We start from the raw sequence: 19,417 nt of genomic DNA on the forward strand, positions 1-19,417 counted from the left end.
AATTATCTCTATTTATAAGGGCGACTTTTCAATATGTGTAGGATTTGTCTGTTAATATTACATAATTTTTGTCACTTTTATAAATTTAATTTATCAAACTGGTATTGCACAACATTTAGCTCTAGAGTTGGGCTAGTCACTAGCTAGAGGGTGCCCAACATATCAATTTGGATGCAACTGAAAAAATTAGGTAAGAAAATTAAAATCAAAGGGAACCTTATTTTAAAGGAGAAGGAGAATTAATGATTATTAATTAGGAGCTAAAGCAAGTTTATTGTTTGTTATTGATTCAACATACTTTAACGTAAATTTATTAAGGGGTATACAAATAAGGAGTCCGGAGCCTAAAGGGTATAAAATATTAACAAAAATTTCAAAACGGTATATAAAATTTTATATTAACCAAAACGGCAAATCGCTGGAACAACAGCGATTTTCTCCACCGAAAAAAGCAAAATCGCTGCTACTGCAGCGATTTTGCAAAATGTGATTTTTTTTTAAAAAAAACATTAAAATCGCTACCTAGGCAGTGATTTTCAATTTTTTAAAAAGAAAAATTAGAAAATCACTGCCTAGGTAGCGATTCGAATTTTTTTAAAAAAAAATCACATTTTCTGCAGCGATTTTGCTTTTTCCGATGAAGAAAATCGATGTTGTTCCAGCGATTTTGTCGTTTTAGCTAATATAAAATTTTATATATCGTTTTAAAATTTTTATTAATATTTTATACCCTTTAGGCTTCGGACTCCTTATCTGTATACCCTTTAATAAAGGCATATTAAAATGCCTTAAATAAGGTGGTTATTATGGAAATTAAAGGACAAGTTGTGTTAATTGCTATGACTTATGAGACCTACCTTACTTATCTCTTCCTTATTTTTTATTCCAATTTGAGTTACTAATATAATCGTCACACATGGTTAAAAGTCAAAAAAAAAAAATTAATGAGAAAATAGAATCATGAGTCGCAAACAATGATTTGATTGACGATGAAGAAAGAGCATTCTTAGTTTCATTCTTCACCTTAACAATAGAAAATGAGATTGATTAAATTTTATTGAGTCCGACTCAAAGTAATTACTTATCAAAAAATGATATTGATTGTCAATGATTAAATAATCGAGAAAAATTTACTTACGATACTTAGTTGACATTCATAAAAAATTACATTACTTACGATACTAAATTGACATTCATAAAAAGTTACTGACAATATATATATATATATAGTAAAGATTACACTAAGACAAATGCATTGCAAAAGTAGTTAAACTATAGATCTTTAATTGGTACTTCTCATCGCACTAAAAATCACTAATTTCCAATGAAATTTTGTCAAAATTTGATAAGTCGATAATATAACCCTTATCGACAAATCAAATTTTAACAAAATATATATCGAAAATTTGAGATTTTTTTAGTAAAGTTGTCTAGTTGTGCCTTGGTGGGTGATGCCTAGGTGATTTATAATCTGCTGTAAATGCAACATATTCAGCATTAATATCTTTGCCTCCAGACTGTGAGAGTGGACGTCTGCTCAAAATTTGTTCTCCACCAGTACTTGGCTATGAAAATTCCATAAAAATAAAAGAAATTAAGTTCTACGCGTTGATGTAAGAAAATATTTACACGATCAAATCATTTATCACATGCATACAAGTAAATTTCATGATAAGCATCATTTTAAAATGTAACTAATTTGCAACACATGTTAAAATTCATTAATAGTGTAAAATAAATTTTATACTGGCACCGTATATAACATAATTTGAATTTATAATCATAATGTTACTAGTGTATTATAGCATACTTAATTAAGTGTGTAATTCTAAAATAAGTAGATAATTGCATGCAGAGAGTAACACATTATTCTCTCGTAACGATACATTATTACATTCATTCGAACAAAAAGAATTTCTATTTTATTTGCTTCTATTTTTTCGGAAACAAACAATGATGAAACTAACACCTCCTATTATATATTATATAAAAAGGAAACCATTCAAATGAATGTTTAATAACAAACGTACCAAGGCCTCTCTCTTTGATACTGAATTACATCTTTTGGTTGCAATTTTGCCACCTACAAATTAAATAAAATTTCAAATAAAAATATAGGATATTAACACCACAAAAGAATCACTATTTCCCTACTAAATTTCTCATCGAAAAAAAGTCTTGTCCCCCCTATATTTAGATTGAATCAGTGAGAAAAAAAATAGTAATATTTTCATATGAAAAAATTAGAGAGTTTATCTCACTATTTCAATGAAAATTTGTTCTTCACCATGAACTTTTCTACCGAATTAATTCGATGAAAAATAAGTGGAAAAAAACCATATATATGTTATCGCACGTATATATTCCCACTGATTTGCGATTTTTTTAAAAAAAAAAAACTTTATAATTTCTAGTAGTATAAGTCATCGAAGCATAGAGTATTAGTTAATTAATATGATACATTACATACCTTGGTAATTAGAAGTTGTGTTTGGCAGAATTTGAGCAATTAGGATTAGGATTAGTAGTAAGCTCAAAATCCTTCTAGGTACCAACATATTGTTGTTAACTAACTTGATATTTTGGAAGGGGTATGTTTGTTTTTTGAAGCATTTAAAGACAAGAGAATGAATGAATATAAAGTGAACTTTATAATATGAAGTCAAAAACATATGTTACAAATACCAATAACTTTCCACGTTTGAACAAATCCCAAGTCAAAGCACAAGACTAGTAGTCCAATTTTTTACCTTCAAATTTACGTTAACAAATGAAATGTGTACACTTACAAAAGGGGACCAAGTTTACTTGCATGAATTCCAATGATAAAAGTTTCTTCTTTTTTTTTTTGTGAAAAGTTGTGATGATGCATGTGTCAGTGCAAGTTATGAGTACTAGGATATCGAAATTATTAAAAAATATTTTGAAAAATTCTCTTAAAATTCATCAAACAATATTCTAATATTGAAAATATCATAAATTTCGTTTAAAATATTTAAGATTTATTATATTTATTTAAAAAATAATTATTTGACTTATATATTTTATTATAAATTTGTATACAATATAATTTTTCAGCGAAGTATCTATATGATTACGTATTAGCACCGACTATACATGCATGGTCATCCATTTTCTTTTTCATTTAGAGTGTGTTCGGTAAGAATTTAGGAAAATATTTTTCATGATAAAAAAAATATTTTTCTATGAAGTATATATATAGTGATTCTTTTATATAAATATATTATACACAGGTACAAAATATTATTTTATAAATATTCGTATGTAGTCTACATAAATATTATGAAAGTCGAGTAGGGTTAAAAATATATCTACCAACCACATCCTTAAGCATATGATATTATATTCCCACTAAATTCAATTAATCCACATTCATATTTAAAAAATCTCACTATACATGTGAATTATTTTCCTAAAATAGTGAGAATAGAGTATTCACATGTGAAAATTTAAATTTACGATAATGACTATTTCTTAAAGACAGAACTAAACGAGAACCGTTATAAGTGGGGAATTGAAAGGTATTGGGGAATGAGAAATGTGTACTATGTACGTGAAAAGAAAGTTACAAGTGTTTCGTGCTTGTCTACCGCCATGCACTCAACGAGAACAACTTTTCTCTTTGCCAATGTCTTGATTGTATCTACTATCACTTTTTATCCTATTCTTAAAAAGGAATTTTGTTTCTCATTCTAATTACAAAATTACAAGAGCAAGAGACAAAAATATACCTATATAATTCACCATTAACGTTCAAAGGTATTTAAGGATCGAAAGGTGGAAAGAAGAAATTTTGTATCAGTTCAAATAATTATAAAAAGTATTTTAGATCTTTATCATATCTTTTATTCATAGGTTAAAGTTGAAACGTTGATCGAAAATTAAGTTTATTGGGGTTTCGAGTATACCCTTCCTCTACTTTTGAATCTAAAAATATCCTTTTAACATTTGTTTTTGGCGGGCCCACGTGATTTGGTGGGGATGCACGTACACCCATTGACTTCGAAAAAAATTGTGTACACGTCTTGAGAAACTGATAAAAAATATTATATGATTAACTGTGCACCCATGAAAAACATGAGGTTCCTAGAGGAACCATCCGCTAGACCAGGGTTTGAATTCAACTACAGCTCAAAATGTTTTCTCATTACATTTATTTATAAGTTTCTAACAAACCAAAATATTGCAAGAAGTATTTGCATATGCAAATTTGGGCTATATTTCAAGCCCACATCTTAGATGGCTAGCCCAAACTTAAATGGATTGGACGGAATTATAACAAATTTCATCACCTCTAATTCGAGTGATTTAGAAGAGAGACATTCAAAATAGTAAATGGTTTTGAACCTTTCACCCCATGAACAAAACATCACAGATTTTAATGAGTTTTCGCTCCATCGACAACATTTTAGGGGTTTGCTCATGAGCTAAGCGAAAATCACAAGTTCAAGACAACCCATTTTCAACGTCATTTAATGTCGTTTACAATGAGAAGTTCAACAGTTCATTCTTCCACGAACGTTCAACAGTTATATTAGGACGGCACTAAGAGAGTTACTTTGTGCACCCTTTTACTGTTACCACGAACAATATGTACAAACCAAAATCAAAGACAACTTTTTACTTGTTGCCTTCCAAGTTCAGAATCTCAAAACATATTTTCGTCACACTCTACGATTAGACATAATGGATTTGACCAAGTCCACTATCCGAACATAGTCATAAAATAGAGAAGAATCTTTACCTTCGAGTCCGTCTCTAGTCACCCTGTTACTTCCAGTGAGGTTGTTGCAGGGGCTTCCGCCAATTACTAAATCAAATCCTCCAATTGAATCGATCATTTGCTCCAAGACGTCTCCGTTCAGCTGCTGTATATCATGGAAATCTATAAGATTCCCCTTTTGATTTGTTTGCTCCCACCAGCTTCTCAGAATATTCCTGTTAACTTCAGATATCTCTACGGCAACCACATTGTTCAATGGAATACCGAGACGATACAGAGCAACTTCAGCACCGCCAATTCCAGAAAATAGTGATAAAACATTTATACCATTTGGATACAAGTCTTTCAACACCGATAAATGGTATGCCACTGTGTCGACCTAATGAAAATATTTCGATCATGTTAAGACTCATTCTAACAAAGTAAATAAACTTTAAGAAGGTTAAGGCTTATGTGGCTAACCTGGAACGAGTTACCAAGCGACTTGTATCTATCGGTCCTACTTATACCTCCTCCACGGGTATGATTCCGTGGAAATCCCATTAGCATTTCAAATTCATCAGTCTCCAAAGGAGAGACTTTGTTTCTACCAACCCACAGCAAATTCCATTTCCGGCATTCGTCTAGAACATACTTTTGCACCATCAACGGTGGCTCACTATCGAAGTTCTCCATCGCTTTCATAGCTTTCCTAATTCTATCAGCTAACCTTGCACTCCCAATAGATGTTTGTAAACAATTTAACTTTGTTCGGGTATCCCACGATGGCCACCATTTCTTCGTTAGAGGAAACGCCTCGTGAATGGTACGTGGAGGAAGTGGAAGTAAAGGAAATCTATCTTCAATTGGTAGATTATGAATATATCCCCTTTTCCTTGCGGTAGCGCAAAAATATTTCGAGTCAACAAACTCGGGCTCAATATCGTAAAGGAATCTTGTCATGGTGTCCCACACACCCTTCGGAGCAAGAGCAACATTTTCATAATAGAAAAAAGGGGGGCCAATAGCTTGCTCTGGCAGAGTTCTTTTCACAACAGCTGGTAAGGATTCCGTAGGAACCCCGAATCCAATCATAGGTCTGGGCAAATGAATTGGCTCTTCATCAGTTATCGCCCTTTGCTTTTTCTTTACGCGAAGTTCATTATACATCTTCCTTTTGTATCCACCACTATTTAGTTTTGGCTGCCCCAGTGGAAGGATGCATCAATTCAACGAAAAATGATATTGCAAATATGTAGTTACAAATGCGAACAAAATAAAACAGATTGTTACATCACAGGAGTCCATTTCAAAATACTGCAAGAGGAACACAGACCTTTTCATCTTCGGGCAGATAGACGTCTTCTTCTCTTGCCATTTGAGCAGCACACATGAAATCTATCAACTCCGGAAACGGTGCTTCTGGACCTAGAAAGTTGTGAAGAAGACATTTTATAATCTGGAAATGAAATAAAAAAAAAAGGTATCGCGATTCCAAAAAGATATTTAGGTATATTGCAGAGGAGAAAAACATATATAAAAAAAATTATACACACCACATCTCTCCATTGCGATGGAAGCCTCCTCCGCGGGATATCCCATATTTGCTAGGAATAATAATGTCTTCTCGTTTTCAGACAAAGAACAGTTGTCGTCATTCAAGTAGCTCTGTTTAGCAGAATTCTATCACACATAGAACACGGAAAATGTCAGTAAAGCTTTACATAATTGTGCCTATAAAACCATAACCGGATTCAGGACCAGCAAAACATCCTTGATGGTAAAAGAAGTATTAGTCGATGAACAGATAGGCGGAATAAAATGACTAGATGTATATTGTTGAAAAAAAGACAAACAGATCGACTATTTTTACGCCACAACTAGACAGTGCAAAGCACAATGGAGAGTAATGATTGAGGATAACATACTACACAATTGTCCGAGTCCGAGGACCAGCTATCATCTTCAGAAACATCATCCAAAAAGTTTTCATTGTACTGGGAAGAGCTATCATCAGAAGTAATGCAGGGTTCCATCTGAGTGCTCGTACTCGGCTGTTCTTCAGGAGAATCTTCAAGTGCCTGCTACATCCAAAGACAAACAAAAAGTACGATCTGTGGTACTAAAGTTTATGCAAATTACAAAGATCATAATTTTTCTGTTTTTGCTTCCTCTTCTATTCTGGTGAAAAATGGAACGACAGAAGAAAGTCGTCATTACAATGAAGACAGATAAGAATCCAGCATATTCGTAACACAATTGGCATCATACATTTGCAGAGTCATCGCCTACGGAAACGTTCAAATGAGAGAATCTCGTCATCGGTTCTAATAGTCGTCCATTTAAACCGCTGACTGATCTAAAACAACCTTATGCAAGTGGCGGAACGTATAGGCAGCTAAGAAGAGAAAAAAGTGGTAGGCAATATAATTATGCAGATATTACACACCTTGAATGTCAAAAGAGCATCTAGCACCAAACCTTCATTTTCTCCTGTGTCACAAGTCGAACAACATCAATACGACAATTGAAAAATCAAATTTTTAGTTGTATAAAGACTCGGACAATTGAAATACCATTTTGCTCTATCGCTTTTGCAATAGACTCTTCAGGAAATCCCATCACGATAAATTGTTGAATGAACTTAGATTGACATGGTTCTGATGATGATCTTGCCTTCACGTACGAGAAGACCAAAAGAGGCCATAAATTTAGATGCAATGTTCATCGACAAGAAATATCACTAGGTATCGAATATAAGGATTAAAGCATATACCTCCCTATGACCACTAACGGTATGATATCCAACACTTCTTAAATTGGTGCACGAGGAAAATGTTGCGTCCGGCATTTCTTGTATTTCTAATTCATCTTCAGTATCCCAGTCAATGCTGTCATTGTCTTCTCCAGAAAAGTTATTATCCTGAACGCGATTGAAAAAACAAAAGAAATTCAAACAAAGAACAAATATCGTTCTGTCATTTACCAAAATATGAATAAACAAGGACCATAGACCTTCCATTTCTGATCTATGACCAGTATGAAATTAAAAAAACTGCAGTCTTAAAGACTCGAGAAACGAGATAAAACTTACCATTTTTAAAGGTAATTCCTTAAAAAGAACTCCGAACTCTGCAGCAACAAAAATAAATCATCACCCTACATAACACCAGAAGTTACGTAAACGTGAGATACTGACATTACAGCTCCACAGAGCAACAAAATCAAATCTCACACAAAAAACTCGAAATCAAATTTTTCTTCATGAGCAGGATTTAGGAAGACATAACACTTATACACTACATCAAAAATGATCTCTAGTAGCAATTAATTAACGACATTGAATCTAATGGTAATTAACTAATAAATGCAGGTAAAAACTTTACCAGCACATTGTAGTAATACTGGATACATTTTCTAATAAATTTAACATGACCGCAAAATCAATTATTAGCTCACCACGAATTCGCTTCCACAGACATTTGAAGCCCGAATCATAAGCACCCCTCACTCCTAACCTTAAGGTTCCGACTCCAAAGGAACAAGGAGTTAAAAATCGAACATTTAAAACAATCTTACTAGCTAAATACTGACAAATTTTATAGCTAAACAACAACATCCGTCACTAATCCTACTTAGTGACGAATTAGCCACAAATTTTCATTATCTATCAACAAAATATTGATATGGCTAGTGTGGATGTGGGATTCATACAGGATCCAGGGCAAAGCTACAATAAACTAAACTCTCAAAACCCGTAGGACTACATTATACATGTTCTCAAAACTCATAGGACTATACATTATATTATACATGTTACTAAGTTATAAACCTCTATTTACAGAGTCATAAACCTGTTGACAGTAAAAAATAACTAACCAAATATTGAAAAATTATCACAAAATTTTCCATTGCAAACAAATCGATCAAACTAATTAATCAACACAAACTATATAATTAACAAAACAGATGCATGCAATTATTAACAAAAAAAATTAATAAAATCAACCAATACTTACCAAAATTTAGTTATCGGAGATATACTTAGCTACCTAAATAGATGAATTATATTGTTATTACATGCATTTTTTTCAGAGTAAAAGTGTAGAAAATGATGAAAAAATAGTTTTTTTTTTTCACAAAGCAAAAGAAAAAGAGAGGATAACCAAACATGTAAGGACAGAGTAGTCATTTGAAAGCACCACCTGTTTTAATGCAGGTACACGTGTCTCCATATTAGCAAATTAACTTTCTTTATTCAATGACACATGGCTCGATTTGGTTCGATTTTTTAATTAATACATATAATAATATGCTTTTTCTGTGTATATAGATTTTATTTCTATCTTAAATAAATAAAAATAAAAATATATTTTTAATAGATTTTTTATTTAGGTTATTTAAGAAAAAAATAGAATTTATACTTTTAATTAATTTTAACCGTATTAATTGTGTATCCCTTATAAGATTGAATACATATTAAAATTACAATTTGTAATTTTATGTGAAAATGTAGATGGTTTATTTAATTTTACTATTGTTAATCGTTTTTTTAATTTTAAAAGTTGATAGTTTATCTTTTTTTTAAATTGAAAATTGACATTTGTAAGGACTCAATTTACTAAGATGACAATTATTTATCCTCAAATAATTTAAGTAAAAAAAAAAAGGCAAATATGACAGTAAAAATGTTCTTTTCATAGCTAATTAAAAGGTCATAAAAAAAAATATTGTCCGACAATTATTTACCTTAAACCAATTGCGTAATAATTCAAGGGTACAATTGGAAAGAAGTTCTTTTATAAAGTTTAATCCAAACACAACATGAGGTGGAAAACACTGAACCAAACACTTGGTAAAAATAATTTCTGCATTACTAATCCCTGCAATATTAATCTCTGCATTACTAATCCCTGCATTATTAATCTTCGTACAAAATGACCCCTTAGACCATAAGTATACAAAAAAAATGTAGCACAAAATATATCAATGAAATAGAGGATATTTAATAAATCACCATTAGTGCAGCCAAAATAGTTTTTTTTTCCTTAGTACTTGTGGTCAAATTAAATAATGGTATTAGGTCTAAAACCCCATTTGCACTGAGGTGAACACTTGAACTAATGTTTTATTGGTTTACATTTTCTTGAAAGTATTTGTTGTGATTGAATGATACATTACTACTATTTTATAGTATTTTTTTTATATATATACAGAAAAACATTATTCATTGTCATAATTTGTAGTGTGGGAAATTAAGAAAAGCATATAGGTTGTTGGGACTTAATTTTTGATGAAATAAGTAACATGCATGAAGCAAACATGGATTTATTATTAGTAAAAGAACACAAATTTATTAGTAGTATAAGTTCTTGATTTGACAGGACACTGTACAAACATTTTAATTAGCACTAAACACACACAAACAAAAAAAACCTATAGGTTTATATTGACATTTTCTGAACAGTGACTACTAAACTATAAACAATTAAAAATGACTAATCCTTTTTCTAATTAAATTGCCTTCTCACTTATTTTTAGTGGTAACAAAAATAAATATTAATAAAAAGTACTAAAACTTTTACCGATATTAGGTAATTGTTATTGAATTCAAAGACATTTATAAAATGTATTAATTGTCACTAAAAATACATATAACGACGATTTAGCTATTATTATCAATTAATTGCCGCTAAAAACGTTATATTTGATGTAATGTATCTCTGATAATTCAACTAAATTTTGTATTATGTTAAATGATTTCTATTGTTTATTACTTTAATTTTGTTAAAACATTTTTTAATTCAGAATACTTGTAAGATTAAAATAATTGAGTTTATGGTAGAATAAATTCAAAGGACTAGGAATCTTTATTTCTGAAAAGACTAATTCCTACACTTGGAATTTAAAACTCAGTCAAGTTTTCAATAATTTTTAAAGATCCAACCAACCACTTCTTCAATTTATTTTCTTAATTTCTTTAAACAGAGAATTTGTATTTTAGACCCCCAAACATTGATAAATTCATGTTTTTATCCTTATAATTATCTGATTAAACACATTTAACCTTCAATTGATTCAAATATGAGGATAATATAATTCTAAAAACGTTATATCCCTCATGTAAATTGACCAAAAATATTTATTCCTTACGTCTCAGAATACTTATCATTAGTCGATTTCACTAAAATTTGGAATTAAATTGAAATAAATTATTTTACTATTTTAAAATTAAAATCTTAAAAATTGCATGAAAAATAATAAAATCAGTAGAACCAAAAATAAGAATTCATCAATAATTGAGGATCGAAATTGCAATTTTCCTTTCTTAAAACATTTTCTCAAAAAGAGTAGCTTGAATAGAAGTATATAAGAAGGTACTCCATAATGAAATTCACATAGAATTAACCAACTTTTCCCATCACATAAAAGTCAAAAATACATTATAGTATACATCAACCACTTTACATGTACAAAATTTAATTGAAATTTGAAAGGCTAGCTTATTGTTTTTTTCATCTTGAAAGATGTCTAAGCCAAATGCAAGAAGATATGCAATAGAGAAACACAATAAAGAGGAGTCTATAATTAGCAATAATTATGGGAATAACTTGTTTTATTTATCCAAACATTTGAAAAAAGTTTACCCAATAGAGCTTCACAAAACTTTTATAAATGATTTTTCTTCTCCATTGGATCATAAAAAAAGAGAAATTCTAGACAACAATATTGTTGTTCCACAAGTTATTCCATGTCCTAATGAGAAAGAGCTTATGAGGTGTAGCTGGATAACTAATACCACAGGTAAGTTTCATCTAGCATTACTCTTTTTATCATTTCACTACAAAGAAAATATGGAATTTATCAAAATTTCATAGCTAATCTATCACTAAAAGGCTTCTAGCTAATTGAATTTTCTTATAATCTTGTCGTTAAATCGTAGCTAAAGGAAATTATTAGCATTAGATTTTTGTTGTTTCGCTAAGAAATTTTATCGGTCAATTTTTTATTTTCTGATAGTGTTTTTTTTGTTGATATGAAACAATATATATATATATATATTCTTTCTTTGAATCAACTTGTTTGGGATTGAATCATATTATTCTTTTCACATAATTTAATTTATGATACGTGTTTTGCAATACGACTAATTCAGATTTGTATACGAAAATCTATCATTAAAGTCAAAGAACATTTATCACTAGTACACAAAATTCTTGACGAATTGAATTTAAATATGCCTCTGATCTTGCAACATGAGTGAAATACGCCCTTAAATTCTCGTCAAGTTTAGGGATGTTTTCAATTACACTTCTCTAGGTTTTTCATTAAATAAGAGTTTCATGCTCTAATAAGAGTTTGAAATCACTTGTTATGTCATGTGGCAGATCAGGTTGTATCTAAGTTTTATTAGCCAAGTAAAAGAGAGTTTTTAGGCTATCAATAATTCGGAAACAAAACTAGTAATTTGAGCCAACTTCTAGAATATTTTCAATACATCTCGATTTGATCAATTATAACTATTTTACATTAAAAGAAAATGTTAGTATACATAATATTACATATATTCTTTTTTCATAACTAATTAGTAGTGTTTTATATGCCTTGATAGTACATTATATTCTTCAGTGACAAAACACAATTGGACATGAAAGTACAACTTAATTGGATTATTGATCCTCTTAAGTACCAAAGTAAATTTTGGAGATTAAAAGACTCATTGAGTTTGCTATGTATATATATATACAGATAAGGTTTATGTGCAATTCCATGATGAATGCTGGGGTGTTCCAGTTTATGATGACCAGTAAGTAATCTAATGTATAATTCACCAAAAAATTTTAAATATTATTTTTCACTTAAAAAAAACAATTTTCATGATCAAACGAGACCTAAGTGTGCACACACTGCAGTCAATTGTTTGAGTTACTTTCTTTGGCTGGCTTGTTGATGGATTTCAACTGGACTGAAATTTTAAAGATAAGGGAACAAATAAGGTACATACTTCTAGTTTGTTAGTAGCTTTTAAATTTATTTAGTATTTATTAATATTATTACTATATATACAATGAACAAAGCACCAATTATCTAGTGGTAGAAATATATCTTTGTCACATTAAAGATGGGAGGAGTTCAAATTCTAGATAGTGCATTTTAGAGAAAGAAAACAATTTCTCTCACGTGATCAGGAGGTAACAAGATCAAATCGTGAAAATAACCTTTTATAGAAATGCAGGATAAAGTTATGAACAATACACCAATAATCTAGTGGCCATAGAAATGTATCCTATCAAATTAAAGTCGGGATTCCAATTTTCAATGGTGCATTTCAGAGCGTAACTGGTACAGTTACTTCCTTGTGATCAAGAGGTCACAAGTCCAACTTGTGAAAACAACCTCTTGCAGAAATATAAAACAAGACTGTGTACAATAAATCCTTATACAATTCAGAGTTTCTCCAAACTCCACGTATAGTAAAAATTATAATGCACCGAACTGTCCTATATACATATATACATAATATAATAAAATATTGTTCGTTATTCCTTATGATGATTATATAATATTATAATTATGCAGAGAAGCCTTTGTTGGATTCAATGCAAAGCAAGTGGCTGAAATGGGAGAGAAAGATATTAATGAATTGGTGTCCAATGTGTCCCTCATGTTGGCTGAAAATAGAGTTAGATCAATAGTTAACAACGCCAAATGCATAGTCAAGGCAAGTCTTTATTATGCATTCATAAATTTTATCTACTCTGCCTCCATCACAATAAATTCATGGATTAGTAATTTTTAAAAGTGAAATTGATTTGTTTATTATGCAGATTGGGGAGGAATTTGGATCTTTGAGTTGCTACATGTGGAACCATATGAATTATAAAGCAATAATTAACAGATTTAAAAATGCAAGAAATGTACCATTAAGAAGTCCAAAAGCAGAAGCAATTAGCAAAGATTTAGTGAAGAGGGGATTAAGACATGTTGGTCCAGTTGTTATTAATTCATTCATGCAAGCTGCTGGAATGACTAATGATCATTTGATTTATTGTTTTAGACATAAACAATGTGTTAATCTTGCTGAAAGACCTTGGAGGCATGTTTAAATTGTAATAATTCCCACAAATAAAAAATCTTCTTTTTGTAAGTGAATTTTTAATATATCAACCTTTTTTAAGACAAATTTATGTGGTGTAATATAGCAAAAATTACTATTCGTAGCTACAATTTAAAATAAATCCCTTTACCTACAAAGATAGGGGCATTGAGCCTCCTATGCTACAACTCAACCCAAGGTATTCATTTATCTCCTGTTCAAAGTCGAGGCGTATCCATCTTTTCATTAAAAAAAATACTTAAATATAGATGCATGAAGTGGTTTTCTGGTGATGGTACAAGCATATGTCATAAAATATAATTATGTTATTAAATTGAAATACTCTAATCATTGACTTGAGCATCTACTTTTATCACTCCCTCTAGCTCAAGTTGCAAGGGATAATTAAATAAAAACAAATGCTCACCCCCACATAGTCTATATATGTAGAAAGGTTGTGTTTATGAAAAATTATCCAGTTTGATGCAGACTTGCACCAAATCTTATCTTATCTGCTTTATCTCTTTTTATCTTTTTAACATCAAAATCTGTCTTTTCAGCTTAGATTAGCTGTACCCAACAAATCGACAACACTTAACAAACTATACTTTACTGTCCTACTTATCATGAGTTAGACGGATTTGTTGGTATCTTTTACCATATTATCATCTTTATAGGGTTTGATGATGATTGATAAGCAATCAAACGAACAATAATAATGATATACTCAATGAAGTTACATAAGTGAAATTTATGGAGCTACGATAGTGTGTACACAATGGCCAAAGTAAAGGTAGAGAGAATTTTCAAATGCAATATTGAAAATAATAGAGAAGAAAAACAGTAACAAGTACATGATAACCTAAAGTAAAAGGTAATATCGACTACAATAATATTTCACTAAAACAATCAAGTTTGTTTTTGAAACCGACTTTCCTATAATATCAATAAAAGAAGGGCATATTTCACCTTTGTTGATTTGAGTTACATCTCAATATCAAATTAATTAGTAAGTACTACCTTCTTATGTGGATTCCACTTGATTTTTCTTCAATGATGTTTAGTTTTGAACTTTATCAATCATTAAAGTGGCAACAGGTTTTCTTATAGGGACCCAACCTGCACTTTTTTGTTGCCTTAAGAATAATGGTGTTGCTATTACTTTTTCCACCTGAAAGAGAATACAAATATACAACCTGGACTAACATGACAAATATGCCAAAAGACACAACACAAACAAACCACTAAACAGGTAATCAAAATGTATCATAAGAATATGTACACAACTTTTCGTTTCTCAAATTACATTCTACAAATTATTTATCTAACAAAGAGTCAACAAGAAAACAGAAAATCTACAACCAATTCTACTCAGCCCTTCAACTCGGCTGTCTCCAAAAATATTTACAGCATATTCTAACGTTGTTCCTAATCCCGCATTCTATCACAACTTCATTCAGTCTTATTTAGTTTACGCATAAACTTAATATAGTAATACCTCGGTTTTTCAAAACTGGCAAGAAGTTCCAAGCCTTTGCATCTGCCTCTGACCAAGGGTGATAGACTTGCGTTTTGCGAAAGCTGGGTAAAGAAGCTCTTCAAACTTGTCTAGAAACAAACCCCACTCGACGTCATTCATATCTGATAGCTTCACAAAGGTGACACCTGCAGGAAGCTGCTCATTTGCGCTACGATGTCCAGAGGAGGAACTAGCCAGATAGCCGTTTTCTGGTTTTGTTCCTGAGATATTAGGATATTTCAGTTTCTTCTCACCTAAGCTGGTGTTCTTGAGAGACATTGAAAGTTTTGACACAGCAATGTTCTTTGCTGGGGCAGGAACATAATTAAAGCTCTTCTCATCTTCTCCGTCACTTTCCACTTCCTCAATACTTTCATCTAGTTTAGAGAGTGGGAAGCAGCCATTTCCTCCAATTGGAAGATGAAATGGGTTTCTATTCATGAAATCCTGAGGGATTGATTTGGGACTAGACTCATATCCGGAATCTTCACAATCTATGTCAAACTGAAACTCGTTATCCACTTCAGTCTTGGGAGAAAGAATCTCCCTCTCAGCAATCAGGCTTCTTGCCTCTAAACAAACAACTTCAAGCTCACTTGGTTTCTCCTCCCCACTACGGAATTCCCTGGTCATCATCTCACCAATTTCCGCAAGACAGAGACCATAAGCGGCAGCTTCCTTGAGAAAAATGGTGGAAAGGACCAAGACACGAAGGCAAGCTTCACGAATCATAGGGAGTTCACTTCGTAGCATATCAGAGTCTCGGATAGGATCAAGTTTCATTATGTACTCAAGTTCATCATCTGTGAACGGAATGGATGCCTGGGGCCAATGGATCCATTCAAAATACGGATCTTCCAAGCTCTCTGGAAGACAGAGCCCGTGATCAATGGGGATGAGCTCTACTTGACCAAACTGTCCAATACCGTCAAGCTTCCTAACTAAAAGATTCCCTGCATGTCTATCTGTGTTAAAAATCCTAATGTCTAATATTCCAATGCGATGCACTGCAGCAACAGCGAAATTTGAGGTTCCATGGTCACTAGCATCAAAATCATGGGGAACAAACTGTTGAAAAGATGCAATCTTGCTCACAGGTTGCTTCTTGCTGTGAGGCTTGTCTCCATTTACACCATCATTGACATTAAAGACCGAGTGAGTGATTTTCACCAATGTAGTAGCTGGCACATTGGCAAAATGATCAGTGTCAAGAAGATACGCAGCAACCTCCCTATACCCTGTTTCCCCAACTCTGACTGATCGTTTTAAGCCTGGCTGCCCAAGAGCTTTGCCCACAAATCCTTTAGGATTGTTTGGCGCAAATGGTTCTTCATCTGTGGGCTTAACAATAGCAACACTCTCGCCTCTGCTATTTCTGAAAAAATACCCCCCTCCGAGTCCACCATGAACAGGAATTGGATCTACTCCAGTCTTTATTGCCTTCACGATTTCCTGGATAAGTTGCTTTGTCTCAGCAAAGCGACCTACATTTCCCAGTATTTCAATGGGACCACTTTGATCTCTTGGTTGGATATGATCCTTCCCTGTGGGTAAAAGGCATGGAGTTGATGAACTTCGATGCATAAAGTTCCTTGTCAGCAGTAGAGGGGAATCGTTCCGAACAGCACTTAGGTCATTATTCAACACCCTATCACCAAATGTCAAAGAACTTTCCTCAACTGGAAAGTTAAGTGCAAGCTGCAGCCTTCTTTTAACAGTATGTGCATTGTCGCTGCGTTCTAACTCCATCCCCAGTACACAACCAGTCTCAGTTTGAACAAAGACACGTCTCCTCCCAGTCGATTTCCCTTCCATCCTAGCTTTCCCATGGTACTCCCCGCCGAGTGGGCTCTTAAAGATTGCCACAGCCATCTGGGTCTGAACAGGACAATTATCCAGGTTACGAGACATAAAAGATAGAGAAACACAGTTGGGTGTCACAATCAACAAAAGAGATGGCGGCAGAAGAGAGCTTTCCACACACTCTCGGTTGAGCACCAAACTCAGAGGCGGATTGTGAGCACGTCAGGAAATGATTCAATCTGGACACAATCATCAATGTGCAAACAGGAACCAAAACCAACCCAGATGATGCCACAGGCAACAGCAAAGATCACTATCACGTCAAATATGGTACAGCAAGAGATCAAGAATCTCAAGTGTTACATTAGAAGAGCCATCTTATGATGTGGATAAGACAGTGCACAAGATCTGTAAAGAGATATAAAACAAAATAAGGATACAACATGGAATAATTCATGCCATTAGTCAAGAAATGTTATTAGAGCATTACAAGGTTATTCATGTCATGGATGACCAAAACAACCAAATAGAAAATATAAAAAAGATGCAAGTGACATTCACTGAAACAGCAAGGAATTTTTTTACATCAGCTCCCCGACATGTTTGAGATTAAAACACAGTTATGGTGGTGTATTTGACCAGTTGTACTAGGCTGGTTATCCATATTTTTCTAACCTAACAAAACTCAAGCTTACTACAGCTCTACCCAGTTGGACCAGTATGAAAATTAAACCCAATACAAACAGATCCACTGATTTGCAGATGACACCAGTATGGTAAGCACTAGGCTCCTGACCCTGTCACTAATTTTCTAGTTCCTCAGCACTTAGGAAATAAGAAAAAAAAAACATAACTAACATAAAGCTTTCAAATCTTGAAAAGCATCTATTCTGTGCTCACAATCAATGCTAAGCTGTAAACCACATGAAACTGAAACTCGCAAGATGACACTATCTCCTATCAAAACACACTGCTTTCCGCTAAAACAACGTGATTTTTGAGTAATTATAAACACTCTTCCTATTACTAGTACTCAATCTCTCATTTCTAAAGATTTACAAAAACATAGATTTTTTATACAAAGACCCAATCTTTTCTTCCTTTTAAAGATGATTATGGGGTTCAAACCAGCTTGCATAAACCTAAATCTTTTCCACCGGCTACCTGCTAACCCCCACCATCACAGCTACAAACACTTAAAACTAGGCCTCATTTCAAACACATTAAATACACAAAATTCATCGAATCTAATTAATTTACTCAAATCACACTCCTTAACACTCTGCTATTGCTTAAATAAAGTGATATTCAAACAATTAAGAAACATAACTTAGCATTCAACTGTAGCACTCTCACATTCATTCAATAACACAAAAACAAAAATCACAAATCTTGAACACGTAAACTCAAATCATGTAACAAAACCTTCAAATACAACCAATCTAAATTAATTTCTCAAAAACATAATCATTTATTACACTCTTCTGTACGATTGACTCTCATTTTCATTCAATAACTGAAAAAAAAAATCAGATAAAATGCGAATAAAACTCAGATGAACCAGAACGAACATGGAAGGACCATTAAATCAGGAATAAAATCATCATAATGAAATGAAGCAACAAAACAAAACCTTACCGGAAAAACAGATCTGAGGATAATGCCTTTATTGTAGCTCGCCGGCGATGGAAGATTCAGATAACTTTTCAACCGTATGATTCAGATACAAAGAAGATTCAACGGCTATGATTCACTCCAAAAACCCCTTTCTCTTCCTTTTTTGCTGTTTGTAGCTTTCAGCTTCTTCTTTATGGCTTCCTTAATATATATGCATGTGTATCTATATATTCAATTCCATTTTTACCCTTTACTTAACTATGGTTTATTCTCCACCAGTGGAGTCACGTTTTGCGGGAATCATGGTTTGGTTAGTTAACTAACTATGGTTTAAAAATTTGGAAGCATCTGGAATAATGGATTTACAGCCGTTAGATTATAAATCAACGGCTAAGATGAATGAGAGATGGTGACATGGAGGTATGTGATTAGAAAATGACGTGGCATGGTCAGAGGGAATATGTGAATTTCCGCAAATGTCCCTACTGGGGACCACAGAGATATTTTTACATTTTACTTGGAGTAAAAAATTTAATTAAAATTGAGTTGATATTATTATTTTTTTCTTATAAAAATAATCTGATGCTATTATTATCTAAATAATGTTAGAAAAAAAAATTATTTCTGTGTTCTTGATTTCTTGTGTGAAGATTAACTA

General features: G+C 32.3%; 3 protein-coding genes across 5 annotated transcripts; 1 reads left to right on the forward strand and 2 right to left on the reverse strand.

Moving 5' to 3' along the window:
- Positions 1-4,427: 4,427 nt before the first annotated feature.
- Positions 4,428-8,871, reverse strand: LOC107016107 (DNA (cytosine-5)-methyltransferase DRM2-like). 3 transcript variants are annotated; one of them, XM_015216591.2, is made up of 10 exons: positions 8,743-8,871; positions 7,818-7,882; positions 7,500-7,646; positions 7,300-7,399; positions 7,173-7,216; positions 6,652-6,804; positions 6,280-6,406; positions 6,060-6,151; positions 5,207-5,926; positions 4,428-5,123 (listed from the first exon to the last, which is right to left on the reverse strand). In XM_015216591.2, exons 2-10 carry the CDS (start codon positions 7,818-7,820, stop codon positions 4,686-4,688), a joined length of 1,824 nt encoding a protein of 607 aa, XP_015072077.1. In that variant the 5' UTR covers positions 7,821-7,882; positions 8,743-8,871; the 3' UTR covers positions 4,428-4,685. The 3 variants fall into 3 exon arrangements, with proteins under 3 accessions (XP_015072077.1, XP_015072079.1, XP_015072078.1); XM_015216593.2 differs by having other exon boundaries at positions 7,818-7,855; positions 8,743-8,855; XM_015216592.2 differs by lacking the exon at positions 8,743-8,871 and adding an exon at positions 8,183-8,296.
- Positions 8,872-11,137: 2,266 nt separating this feature from the next.
- On the forward strand, positions 11,138-13,903 carry LOC107017304 (DNA-3-methyladenine glycosylase). The gene is made up of 5 exons (XM_015217566.2): positions 11,138-11,527; positions 12,473-12,530; positions 12,637-12,720; positions 13,304-13,445; positions 13,552-13,903. The coding sequence occupies exons 1-5, from the start codon at positions 11,251-11,253 to the stop codon at positions 13,828-13,830; spliced, it is 840 nt and encodes a 279-aa protein (XP_015073052.1). The 5' UTR covers positions 11,138-11,250; the 3' UTR covers positions 13,831-13,903.
- Positions 13,904-15,055: 1,152 nt separating this feature from the next.
- Positions 15,056-18,946, reverse strand: LOC107017800 (phosphatidylinositol 4-kinase gamma 5). The gene is made up of 2 exons (XM_015218069.2): positions 18,781-18,946; positions 15,056-17,550 (listed from the first exon to the last, which is right to left on the reverse strand). The coding sequence occupies exon 2, from the start codon at positions 17,248-17,250 to the stop codon at positions 15,328-15,330; it is 1,923 nt and encodes a 640-aa protein (XP_015073555.1). The 5' UTR covers positions 17,251-17,550; positions 18,781-18,946; the 3' UTR covers positions 15,056-15,327.
- Positions 18,947-19,417: the final 471 nt, after the last annotated feature.

The sequence above is a fragment of the Solanum pennellii genome, chromosome 4 (assembly GCF_001406875.1).
Source record: "Solanum pennellii chromosome 4, SPENNV200".
Taxonomy (NCBI): domain Eukaryota; kingdom Viridiplantae; phylum Streptophyta; class Magnoliopsida; order Solanales; family Solanaceae; genus Solanum; species Solanum pennellii.